This window comes from Notolepis coatsorum (genome assembly GCF_963971535.1).
Source record: "Notolepis coatsorum genome assembly, chromosome: 1".
NCBI classification, from domain to species: Eukaryota; Metazoa; Chordata; class Actinopteri; order Aulopiformes; family Paralepididae; genus Notolepis; species Notolepis coatsorum.
In genome coordinates, this window is record NC_140165.1 from 6,665,099 (window position 1) to 6,679,322 (window position 14,224).

Genomic DNA, 14,224 nt, shown 5'->3' on the forward strand with positions numbered 1-14,224 from the left:
CTGCACCCCTGCCCACGACTGCAAACCGGCACATGGCTCAAACACCATTGTCAAGTTTTTTGCAGACGACACCACCGTGGTGGGACTTGTCGGCAACGACGACGAGTCGGCGTACAGAGAAGAGGTCCAGAATCTAGCTGAGTGGTGTGCAAATATCAACCCTCAACACCAAAAAAACGAAGGAGCTAGTGGTGGACTTCAGGAGAAATAAAACAGGCATGCACAGCCCCATCCACATCAATGGAGGGGAGGTTGAGCGGGTCTGTAGTTTCAAATTCCTGGGAGTCCACATCTCTGAGGACCTGTCCTGGACCACCAACAACTCGACCCCGGTCAAAAAGGCCCACAAGCGCCTCTTCTTCCTGAGGAAGTTGGCCAAACTCCACATACCCCCTCCCGTGCTATAGTGAACTTTTATCGCTGTACGATTGAGAGCATCCTCACCAGGGGCGGATTTAGGATTGTAGGAGATCCTTAAAGCGGACAAAAGGCACTAGAGAACACTTAAATTCACACCCTTTAATTAATGAAGCAAACAATAATAATAATAATAATAATAATAATAATAATAATAATAATAATAATAATAATAATAATAATAATAATAATAATAATAATAATAATAATAATAATAATAATAATAATAATAATAATAATAATAATAATAATAATAATAATACACTGTATTTGTATAGCACCTTTCATACAAGAATTGCAGCTCAAAGTGCTTCACAGCATTAAAAAAAAGACAGGCATAAAATGAGCACAACATTGGCAGATCAAGAGCAATGCATAAAGTGCAGACATAAAGCATAAAATAGATAGCAGCAAAATAGACAAAGTCAAGGTAAGACATAGAACATTAAATCACATCGTTTTTCATATTAGGATCTAAGATCTAGGGTTAACTCGCCGAACATTGAGCGCCAGGACCCCCGAAAACCAGAGTATAGTCAGGTTTTCATCGTTGTTTCTTTTATTTGATATTTCCATTCATAAAGACATGCCGGCAGCCTGTGTTATCACTGGGGATGGGTCTGAGATCTCAAAAGTCCAATACCACCACCTAACCCCTTGTGGCCGCTATTGCACTCAATTTGAAACTGGTGTCTGGGCCGAGCTGCGGCCTGCGGGCGGGGGGGCTAACTACTCAGTCAAGCCAAACGCTTATAACGCATGCATCAACGAGGGTCGGGTTCATGTTCAATGCTGGATTACGTTGGCACCTTGATCGACATCAGTACTTGGAATGGCGATCAGATAATTGGAATATTCTTTTCGGGACAGATCCTGGTCAAGGTAAGGACTATAATATTGCGTTGATCCAAAATTCCTTCATGCTGATCGGGGCGCGTGTGTGTGTGTGTGGCGTGTTCCGTTGGTTGCGATCAAAGCACGGAGGGGCGCCCACCCCCCTTCATGCATCCATGATGAAACATAATACCGATAATCTACATTTTATTTGAGAACAGTAGCTAGTCCAGGGAAGAAACGATAACGCGTTTACTAGAATACACGTTGCCGACCATTACGAAGCATTTTGGAAATGACACCAGACCACCCTGAAACTACACTCATATTCACGACGGTATAAAACGGAAATGTATGGATGGAAAAATGATCTGTTTTTTTGCATCTTGATCGGAAGAAACTCAATGACAATCGACTATATTATTAGATCCATAGCTATAATATATAATATAGCTTTAGGCCTGCAGGCACAGCCACGTATCCCCATGTTAAAAGGCGCTGGCCTTTCAACAGTAACAGTAAACAGCGCCATCTGGCACTGAAAGTGTTAATAGGCGTCTTTGTTTACGGTTTGATTATCACTGATACAAAGTAAAATAGTGCAGTGCAATAAAATAGTTAGTAAAATAGAATAAAATAATGCAATAGTGCATTGCAATAAAATAGTTATCATCGTATTTTTTCGGGGAGGCCGGATCTGGTTTTCAGCGTCCTTTTGATTTATAAATGGCCGTACTTTAGCTATGTTTCTAAGGTGGAAGAATTATGTTTTTGTCAACTTGTTGATTGTGATTTAAAGCTTAGGTCTGAGTCTACCATAACACCAAGACTTAACTCACTCAAATACAGTTAAGCAGCTGGATAGACTACAGATGGAAATTAGCTTCTGCTAAATCTGGTGCAAATATATTTTCATGTAACAATGATTAATTTTTTTTTTTAAGTAGATTCGGGGCTTTTCAGAAAACATTCGGGGCTTGAGCCCAAGTAGCCACTCCCTAGTCCCGCCCCTGATCCTCACCACCTGCATCTCAGTCTGGTACGGCAACTGCACTGTAAAGGAACGGAAATCACTGCAGAGGGTAGTGAACATAGCCCAACCAAGACCCCACTCCCCCCATCTTAGTACATTGCACACACACACACACCCACACACACACACACACACACACACACACACACACACACACACACACACACACACACACACACACACACACACACACACACACACACACACGCGCGCACACACACACACACACACACACACACACACACAAATCACCTTTCTCTTCTATTGGTGTAAGCCGGGACAGCCCTGATGATTCCCAATGACTGTGTAGGTGGACCATAAAGATGTACCATGATATCATTTACATTAAGTAATTTAGAATGACACACTTATCCAAAGCGACTTACAAGTTCTGTATAACAAGTCAGCAGGAAGAGTACAACTCTGGCAGCTAAGGGTCAGTAACATTGTTCATCAAACAGTGTTGAACTTGAGTGTTACAGTCTTGAGTGCATGGTAGTATAGACATAATTAGCATAGTAGCTAATAGTATAGGCAAGGTAGATTCCATAGTAGCAAAGTGCATACTAGTAAAAATGTAAAAAAAAAAAAAAAGATTTAGGAAACTTTTTAGTCAACAGTGGCAAATTGGGTGGGTTTCAGCTGTCCTGACTGTAGTGGGAAGTTCATGCGCTAACCGTCTTCTCCAGAGACAATGGATGCTAAGCTAGGCTAACGTGCAGCCAGATAGCTTTCTACTGAACGCACAGAGAGGAAATTGGTATCGATCTTCTTGTCTCTCTCTGGAGAAGACGGTAAGCTAAGTTCCCAAAATGTTGCCGTGTTCCTTTAAAAATATATAGACAATAACATGTGTAACTGAGGGGTACAATTCCCTGACTGTATTGATAAGTATGGTATCATTAAACCACTACCGCTTTATGTACTTTAACTACTGGCCATACAGTACACAATATATGAATATGATGAACACTTCCCACAATGAAATCGGTTCCAGTCAAAGGTATTAATCAAGTATTTAATGGAGCAAAAGGTACATATGATACTTATATTACATTTGATTGCACTTGTAAGGCAAATGAGTATTCGTAGGCAAATCAACACTGAATGTCCATTCTCTGGTTACGCAGGAGGCAAGTATACAACCTGGCTCTTAGGGAATTATATCTATGGTACACTTAATGATATAGCGGGATATACTGGAAGGGGTCCTCCCGGTTGTAAGCCGGCAGGGGGGGTAGGAGAGCTGTCGGTAGTAGAACGTCTGGTCCACGATATCTAGGGAGACTTCGAGTACAGAAGACAGTGCGATAGACTCTTGATCCGCAGACGAATACAGCTTGGTTCTCTTGTAGGCTGTAGCTCCACAGTGAAGAAAGCTAGGCGGCCTCAGGCTCTCTGAGCGCCGACTCGACCTTGACTCCTCTCGGGGGTAAATCCAACACTCACAGGCGTCGGCGATTATCCGCTCCACAAATCACAGTACCAAAGCAAATATATATTCCAGCCGCACAGGGCTATGCAGACGTCGGGTAGGTAATCCAGTGTACATGTCCATTCGGTCCTCGCCTAGATCTCCTCGGATGAAAGCGCCATGTGGTCGGCCCAGCCTGGATAAGAATCTAGCTAACACGAGGAAGCGTTGGAGATGCTGGTCACTTTAGAACTCTAACCGCACGATGCACCATACACAATAGACTATTATTAACTTAATAGAAATACGTCGCACTCGACGGTACAGTGCCAAACTCTGACAATTCAGTTATTAATTCGCACGCGGTCTCAATGCTATTCTGGGGCCAAACAGGCCATACTTCACCGCACGTCGTATCGTGGGTGAGGCTTCACTTAGTGGGTAACAAACTAGGTTAACTAACTTCTGTATCCACCTGCGCTATATTTATATGCACGGTGAACAAATAGTGCCACTCTCATTTCTGTCGCCGTATCCCTGGGCAGGGCCGGGGCTAGTACAGACATGTCTTGTCGGTAACTTTGAACTTGACTCCGGGGGCTGGTCCCCTGGCGCCTGGTCCTTTGTCCAATAGGAGAATGAACTATTATGGGCTATAGTAGGCTAAAGGGATATTCCGTGTATATGTACAAGGAATATACAAGGGATATCAAACGATATACAAATACTATTCAATATATATCAACAAATAAATATATATACTCGGTTTAATCTGATCCTTCGTAACAACATGTTTTTACAGTGTAGTTATTGGGACATTATGACCTACAGCACACTGGTGTCAATAACCATGATATATATCACTATCTGTCTGTCTCTGTCATTGCTTAACAGACCTGTTCTCACCGCTTTAACACCGCGCCTTCTTCTGTTTGCTTGGCCTCCTGGGGGACATTGAATAAAGGTAAAGCATCCACGCCTACAGAGCTACATTCAGACCGCTCGTTTGTGGGACCAATTCTTCACTCTGTAATCTGATACTGGTAGTGCTTTTGTCCCTTATACTGTAGGTTCACTTTGTTTCACTACAGTATTTCACATTTCTTTGTACTGGAACGTTAACTATCTACCACACACCATATGAAAAGACTAGTGGCGAGCTGGTACCTCGCAATCTGAGTGGTATATCGTTCCACCGTCTCGGTCTCCATTCTCAGTCAGGTTTACCTTGAGGTTTGTTACTCCTCCTCGCTGTTTTTAAAGGAACATTATGGGGCAACGTGCTTACCTTTCCTGCTAGCTGATCCATATCCACTTACATTAATTTGTGCTAAGCTATGGCTATAGCTTGCAATCGGGTAGCTTTCTACTAAGCGCACAGAGAGGAAACCGGTGTCTATGGACTGACTCTGGAGAAGACGGTAAGTGCGTTTCCCATAACGTGTTGGCGTGTTTATTTAAAGGTAGAATCTGTAATATCGTATTTCAGCGGGTGTAGAGGAGAGGTTACTACTGTCTGCTGGACACACCTCAGGCTCTACCAAGAGAGGTCTGGAGACATTCACAGCATAATAAGTTAATAAACTCCAACCTACCCATCAGACCAGAATAAAAAAGATATTTCCTTTATTGATCCCCTTGGGGAAATGCAGGCATCATAGGAGCATGGGGGAGGGGGGGGTACATGTAGTAGGAGACATGATACAGGTCATAGAATGATAGTACAGTGGAGAAGTAAAAAATAAAAATAGAATAAAAATAGGCAGTGTAAACAATATAATTAACTCTGGACATGCGCATATGGGCAAGTGGGCAGTGTAAAACGGTCAAGGTGCAAGATGAGGGTATGTGTGCCCTCTCAGTTATATTTGCCCTACAATAAATATAGTTGCAATATATATATAAATCAAATAACTGAAATAATAAAATCTAAAAATGCTAAATGCCAAAAAAATTAAATAGAAATAAAGCGTACTAAATACTACAAGTAAAAGTAGTGAAGTATGATATTAAATATCATTAGCCATAACATAATTTTTTTCAGCAAACACGTAAAACAACTTTGTATTTATACTGTAATAGTAAGTTCGACCAGATGTGTGAACAATTAAGTTTGCAAGAATAAAAAGACACAACAGAACTATAGGTTTAATAACCAATAGAAGTAGTAGTGGCGGGTCACTCTCAGTACCAGCTTCCCTGCCTTAAGTCGTTGAATCTCCTGAGAGTAACTGGTAACTGGGCAGGAAAGAGGGGGACCCAGTGGTACGGCTCTTTGGGGACGTGGAGTCGCTGAGGCAGGTCCTCCCAGTCAGACCCAAACTCGAACTCAGCGGTACTCAAACTACGGGGACTCGTGACCCAAAGTGGGTTTGTGGGTATAGGTGACAGAAATCTATATACTATATATAGTAACTACAGATGAGGTACTCAAAAAACTGAGCGCCCTCCAACCAAACAAGGCCACTGGCCATGACAACATCCCCTCCAAATTCCTCAGAGACTCAGCAGCAGCCATCACCCCAGTCATCACACACATAATAAACCTCTCCATAAAACAGGGACACGTCCCCAAGGACTTCAAAATTGCGAGAGTAACACCCCTGCACAAAAAGGGCAGCAAATTAGACCCGGGTAACTACCGCCCTGTTTCTATCCTTACATCCATCTCGAAAGTCATGGAAAAAATAGTATACGAACAGATCGAAAAGTACCTCGCGGAAAAAAATCTAATCTACGAATTCCAATCTGGCTTCAGAACATCCCACTCCACTGACACATGCCTTCTCTACTTGAACGACCACATCAAACAAGAGGTGGACGCGGGCAAATACTGCGGCATGGTCATGCTGGACCTACAAAAGGCCTTCGACACTGTCAATCACACCATTCTGATTGACAAGCTAAAAGCAATTGGTTTTGATAGTTTATCAGTGAGCTGGATACAATCCTACCTGGAGGGGAGGGAACAGATGGTGGAAGTAAACGGTACCCTATCCCCCCCCCTCACAGTGAGCTGTGGTGTTCCACAAGGAAGCATACTAGGACCGCTACTATTCCTAATTTATGCAAATGACATGTCGTCAGCTTGTGACTGCAACTTGTTCCTGTTTGCGGACGACTCAGCCCTGCTGGTCTCTGACAAGAACAAGTTACAGGTTGAAAAAGCCCTCAGCTCGGAACTAGGCAAAATCTGCATATGGCTCGCCGACAACAAACTATCATTACACATGGGCAAAACAGAGTCCATTCTCTTCGGTTCAAATAACAAACTCAGCAAGACCGACGGCTTCTCGGTTACAGTGGGTGACAATATTATCACAAGGAAAGATGAAATTACCTACCTGGGTTCCATCCTAGAGGCTAATCTTTCCTGTGACAAAATGGCATCCAATGTAATAAAAAAAGTCAACCAACGAACGCGATTCTTGTACCGGATCTCCTCTCTGGTAAACAAGAATACCCTGAAGACTCTAGCAGGAGCACTCATTCAAGGGTACTACGACTATGCTTGCACCTCATGGTACCTGTAACTGAGGGATACAATTCCCTGACTGTATTACTAGATATGATACTTACTACCACTACCTTTGTACTTAATATTCGGCCACCCAGTATACGGCATAAATATATTATCATAAACACTCTCACGTAGATGAAACGGATCCAACACAAATGTACGAAGTCGAAGTATGCGTTTATTACTACACAGCAATGGTGTGTAGAGCAAGCACGTAATCACTTAATTACATTTATGAATTGAAATAGTATGCACTTTTATGGCAAAGAGTATTCGTCGGTATATCAATAGAGAATGTCCAATCTCTGATGGCGCAGGTGGTAAATATACGACCTGGAATAGTTAAGGAATAACAGCAATGATACTTTAATGATTATATACTAGATACACTAAGGGGGGGTTAATCCGGTCGCTTGTAAGCCGACAGGAGTAGGAGGGGGGGGGGGGTAGAATCCGGCTGCCTCGTCCGGCCAAGGGTATCCCAGGTGAACCCACTGTAGTGCCGTTCAATGCGCCGGCGATCCTTGGACCACAGATGAAAGCAGGTGGACTCTTTGTGGGCCGGCTCTCTCCGGTCCACGGGGGAGAGACGTGAAGCGACCTCGTCTTGCAGAGCGTCTCCTCACCTTGCGTCCTCTCCAGGGGGGGGGGTTCCAACACACGGCAGTGTCGGGGGTCTTTATCCATGGAATAATCAAAGTATACAAAGCATAATCCGTGCCTGGGAAGGCGGGCTGTCGTCGGTAGAATAATCCGGTATACAGGTCCACTCGCTCGTCGGCTCTGGGGCTCCTCGGGTGCAGCTTCACATGGGGTCAACCACCCTGGGTAAGCAGCCAGTTCTCTGCCCGAAACGATGGGGTACTGACTACGGTAGTATTCTCACCGCGCGAAGCACTATATATTAACAGACTATTATTAGCTTAATAGACTACGTCCAACTCGACGATATAGTGCCAAATATGACTATTCAAATATTAATATACACGATGTCTCAATACCGATGGTAGGCGAACTTGGCCTTACTCCCACACGTGGCGTCGCGGGGAGGCTTTACGTCTGTGACTCTATTGGAGGGTAAGAAACTGGACTGAAAAGAAAGTCCTACTTTAGTAGCGCAGTATATATACGCACTATGAACAAATAGTCCCATTAGTGGTGCGGTAGCCAGATTCCTACGCGGAACTAGGACTTGTTCGTACATGTGGAGCGGTACGTTTGAACTGGGTCTGAGGGGTATGGCAGCCTGGCACCAAGGTCTCGACCAATAGTAGAATGGAGACTATTATGGGATGTTCAGTAGGCTAGAATGGATATTCAATGCATATTGTACAAGGAATATACAAGGGATATCAGGGAATATTAGAGAATATACAAATACAATTAAATATATATATATAAACAAATATATATATTCGGTTTAATCTGGCCCTTCACAACACTACCAAAGCACCTCAAAGGCACTAAAAAACAAATTACAAACATCTCAAAACAAGCTAGTCAGACTACTACTTGACCTGACTCCTAGAACCCACCTCACCCCTGCCCACTTTGACAACCTAGGATGGCTTAGAGTAGACGACAGAGTACAGCAACTTGCAATGGGCCTGGTCTACAAGATACACTACGCGACCAAGGTACCCATGTACATGTCAAAATACTTCCCAAAGGTCAGTGAATACCACGATCACAACACCAGAGGGAGCTCCACAAATCATGTAAAACCCAGATTCGGCTCAAACAAGGGACTAAACACGTTTCGCAATTATGCCACATCAATGTGGAACGCCCTACTTAAAGCTGTAAAGGAATGTGAATCACTACCCACCTTCAAAAACACTCTCAAAAAACACCTACGTGAGACTGCAATTCGAAACTGGCCCCTACAAATGTCCTAACCTAGTTGTACAGTAAATGACCAAGTAAGGCTTTGTCAATATTCCAATGTACAGTGTAAAATGTGTGTGTGTCCCCTTCCCAACCCCCCCCCCCCCCCCCACCTCCAATGTACAGCCCTCACCCAACCCACCCAACCCCACCCCACCCAACCAACCTCCTCCAATGTACAGTTTCTATGCCAAATGTATATACACTCCTTTTCTGGACACTTTTGTATCACAAACAGTACTGTATTTGCAAATCTGATATGTCATAAATGTATAGATGTAGCAGTACTGTCTATCTGTATGTCATGTATGTCATATATGTTATGATGAATTGAAAATGGGGGACCCTGATGTAAACAAGACGAAAGTCTTTCTCTGGTCTGCATCCCCTTAACAATTGTATGTATTGAGCTGTACTGTACTGTACCCATTCTGCAATCTGTTAATAAACTTTTCAATCAATCAATCAATCAATATATATTCTTTTTATTTGTTATGTTCTGGCAACATATTTTGGCTAAATATGCCTCGTTTTATAAATGTGTATCGATGACACATAGTGCTGTAATTACATTTTCTAATAAATATGCACGATCAAGTTCAACGTGTGCTTTTATTTTGATATTCCTTAATTCCGCGTTGAAATTACGCGATGCATTAAGTGTGGCGTCGCCAAAAGAAATCCTAAATAAAATGGGGTTGTGTTATATATATAGGCAATAATGAATGGTGACGCAGCACGGTTAGGAGAGTAGAGTTAGGGAGATATCTCAATTTGGCCAAAATATGACTTAGACAATCAACATCAGGTCTGTGTGAAGAGATGCATTCCCTCTTTGCTGCATTAACCTCGTCTAGAATATGAACCAGAAGGGTGGAGGTCCAGTTATGGTTGCTTGAAGGCTTCCTCTTTCAGGTTGGCTGGCTCAAAGTTTAGAAGTATGACTTTAGGGATTAACTGTGTCTTGTATGCCAAATGCTTTATTATAAGTAACTAATACTGAGAGAAGTAACTAGAAGTAACTAGTAGCCTACTTAGTTATAACCCTCCACAGTCCTTCGTGCCAGCGGCCATCAGGCTCCACAACCGTGGGCATGGACTGCTGCCAGCAGCTGGAGAACTTTTTATGTCTTTCTTCTATTACCCCTGACCATACCTGTACCTCCCCTCCCCCCTCCCCCATGCTGCTATGATACCAAGGGGATCAATGAAGGAATATCTTATCTTATCGGATTTTGAATGTGGACATTATTTTATGTTATTCTGCTGCCCCCACCTGGTAGGAAGAAGAAGTACATGACAGGTATTAGAGGGCTTTCTCTTGCAGCCAGAGCCACAGGATACTGTACAATTGCTTGTGACAAGTTTACCAAAAATGGGGCTCTGTGCAAATGTTGTGCTAAATTAGACGTTTTAATTAAATTAAGCTTAAGAGCGGTTTTGCCATCTTTAGGATGTCAGCAAACACAGAACATTGGAGGGTTCAAAATGGGTTGTCCGTAAATGACATTACTTTAAACTAAACTACAATGACTTGAGCACAGTGGTGGGAGAAGTACACAGTTCCTTTACTTAAGTAAAAGTAGAAATACCCAGATAAAATAGTACTAGAAGTAGTCAAAGTGGATAATTAGATTCACTTAAGTATCAAAAGTACACATTGTACATACATGCTGTTTGTGTATTACAGTGCTCGATACTCCATGACTGACCTCACTGACCTCTACATGTTATGCTAAAGTGGTATGTGGTTATTCTGGCTATTCTGCCTCTTAAACTTCCTTTTGAAGTTGGCAGGCTTCCATTTTGAAAGCATATAATCTTCATCAACTGTTGCCATGTTTTCTATACAAAATATTTTGCTTCAAAGTAACTACTGATGTGTTCAGACAAATGTAGTGGAGTAAAAAGTACACCATTTCCTTTGAAATGTAGAGGAGTAGAAATGACAAGGACCTCAAAGAAAATCCACTTTTCTCCTTATTTTTCTATTTTTCTCCCATCCCAATTTCGTATAGCCAATTCTCCCCTTCAATTCTCCCCTCCCCTGTCTTGAACGTTGCTAGACTATGCCTCCCACTGGTCGGCTGTAGTGAGGATAGAAGCCTTGCATCACGTGTCCCCTGCCCTCCGGACGGTACACGAGGAGGCAGCCTGTCACATCTTTTCACCAGACAGCGCGGACTCTCAGTGGCGAGGAGTAACGCGCCGTGGGAGGCTCACGCTGCCCCCGATACTTCCTGTCTCTGCTGTACAGGCGTCACCCAACCGACCTGTAGGAGTCGCTGTCCACAACACTCTGGGAAAGTGCAGTACTTATTGAGTAAAAATATTTAGTTACTTTCCGCCACAGAGGGTGACAGTGGTTCAGGAGGTAGAGCGGAGCGGTCATCTGGTAATTGGAAGGTTCCCTGTTCGATTCCCGCTCAGTGCAGTGTGTCGAAGTGATCTATGTCACAAAAGCGCTTTGGATAAAAGCCGTTATATAGATGCACCATTTACCACTGCTCGACCTTTACACACAACCTTGACCTCAAAGTTGGAAGCCTTGACCCTAAAACCCCCTACCACGCCTACCACGCCTTCATATCCTCACGCTTAGACTACTGTAACTCCCTGTACCTGGGGCTAAATAAATCCACCATAGCCCGTCTACAACTCCCCCAAAACGCTGCCGCTAGACTGCTCACAGGTACCCGGAAGAGAGCTCACATCACCCCTGTACTTGCCTCCCTCCACTGGCTCCCGGTGCGCTTTAGAATAGACTTCAAGGTCCTCTAAATGGTAAAGCCCCTGCTTACCTAGCAGACCTCCTCACCCCCTATACCAACGCCAGGGCCCTCAGATCGGCTGATAAGGGTCTCCTAACCACTCGTAGGTCCAACTTCAAGTCTAGGGGGGGGACGTGCTTTTGCGGTCGCAGCCCCTGACCTCTGGAACAGCATCCCCATGTCCATCAAATCTGCCCCCTCCATCGAGTCTTTTAAATCAAAACTCAAAACCCACCTATATCGCCTGGCCTTCCCTGACTCACTTTGACTCTTGCCGTACTTGTTGACGTGTTGTTCTGTTTTTCCTTTGTCTATCCGTTGATTTTATTTTATTTCTCTGTTTATTTTATACTTTTCTTTGTACTTAGCTTAGCCATGTGAAGCACTTTGGTTGACAAGCGTCATGTTTAAACGTGCTATACAAATACATTTGATTGATTGATTATTTGAAAGTGATACTACATGTAAAGTCTGTAAAGTCTTTAGCACCTTTTTGGGGTCCCCTGTGTGTGTTTCGGGGGCCCAAAATAAACGTTTAACCCTCCAATCTTTAGTTTGTTGACCTCATACCTTCATACAAGTCCCTGAATTATTTGTATGGAATGACACACAAGCAACCATACAAAACTAGTATTTGGGAAGGCTGTTAAGGCCACAGGTCACAGGGACGTTAAATACAACATAGTGTTTTAAAGAAAGACATACCAAGACAGAAGTGATGCTAGTTTGGACACTTGAACACTTGAGTTACCGTTACAAACCTCAAGGTACTTGACTGAGAACTGTCACAACACATCCTGATTGAAGTTCAACAGATGTATATTATTATTTATTGTTAAAAGAATATTATGGGCAGAACTATGAAAATCCAATCAAACGAACGTTTAGCATTTGCTTTTATTTTCCAAATTGTACTTTTGTTTTGAAGTCGACTTTTAACCAGGAAGCACGTCTCCTCCTGACTGACAGGTTTGCAGATAGTGCTTCGAGAGGTGACCGGTGTTACATACTTGTAATTATGATCTACATACTGTAGTCTGAATTACGGGAGTGATTTCAGTTCCATGTGTGCTTATGATTCCCGACATGTTGGATCTAAGTTGGACAGAGACAAGTGGGAGACAGATTCTGTCAAGCGAAACCAACAAAAACGGTATGTCTGTTCCTTCTTTTTTTTTTTTATATATATATAACTTTATACAGTATACTGTTTGATTGATTGATTGATTGATTGACAATTTTATTAACAGATTGCAGAATGGGTACAATACAGTACAGCTCAATATACACACAATTGTTAAGGGGATGCAGACCAGAGAAAAACATTCGTCTTGTTTACATCAGGGTCCCCCATTTTCAATTCATCATGACATATGACATACATGACATACAGATAGACAGTACTGTTACATTTAGACATTTATGACATACCAGATTTACAAATACAGTACTGTTTGTGATACAAAAAGAGTAAAAAGAAAAAAGAAAAAAAAGGTATACATTTGACAAAGAAACTGTACATTGTAGGAGGTGGGGGGGTGGGTAGACGGGGGGGGGGGGGTAACTGTACATTGGATTATCGAGGAAACCTTACTAGGTCCAAGAAGAGGGTCTCGCGTATTACTGGGTTAGGACATTTACTGTACATTGGAAGGGGTTGGGTTAGGACATTTACAGGGGCCAGTTTCGAATTGCAGTCTCCCGTAGGTGCTCCTTGAGAGTGGTTTTGAAAGTGGGTAGTGATTCACATTCCTTTACAGCTGTGGGTAGGGCGTTCCACATTGATGTGGCATAATTGCGAAACGTGTTCAGTCCCTTGTTTGAGCCAAATCTGGGTTTAACATGATTTGTGGAGCTCAAGTTTCTTTATTATTTGACATGCAAAAATACAGAATACCTTCACACGGAATGCTTTTTTCTGTTATGCGTCCTATGAGGATCAGAGCTCCCTCTGGTGTTGTGGTCGTGGTATTCACTGACCTTTGGGAAGTATTTTGACATGTACATGGGTACCTTAGTGGTGTAGTGTATCTTGTAGACCAGGCCCATTGCAAGTTGCTGTACTCTGTCGTCTACTCTAAGCCATCCTAGGTTGTCAAAGTGGGCAGGGGTGAGGTGGGTTCTAGGAGTAAGGTCAAGCAGTAGTCTGACCAGTTTGTTTTGTGATGTTTGTAATTTTGTTTTTAGCGCCTTTGAGGTGCTTTGGTACCATGAGGTGCAAGCATAGTCGTAGTACGCTTGAATGAGTGCTCCTGCCAGAGTCTTCAGGGTATTCTTGTTTACCAGAGAGGAGATCCGGTACAAGAATCTAGTTAGTTGGTTGACTTTTTTTATTACATTGGAATCCA

At 42.9% G+C, this 14,224-nt stretch overlaps 1 protein-coding gene across 1 annotated transcript in view; it reads left to right on the forward strand.

Annotated features, from left to right (window-relative positions):
• Positions 1 to 218: 218 nt before the first annotated feature.
• The window catches only part of LOC311242542 (NF-kappa-B inhibitor zeta-like), a gene marked incomplete at both ends in the record, with an annotated part of 28,537 nt that continues 14,531 nt past the window's right edge, over positions 219 to 14,224 (forward strand). The window contains one exon of the mRNA XM_084331510.1: positions 219 to 398. Coding sequence (XP_084187636.1) covers positions 219 to 398 — 180 coding nt within the window. The remainder of the gene's footprint in view (positions 399 to 14,224) is intronic.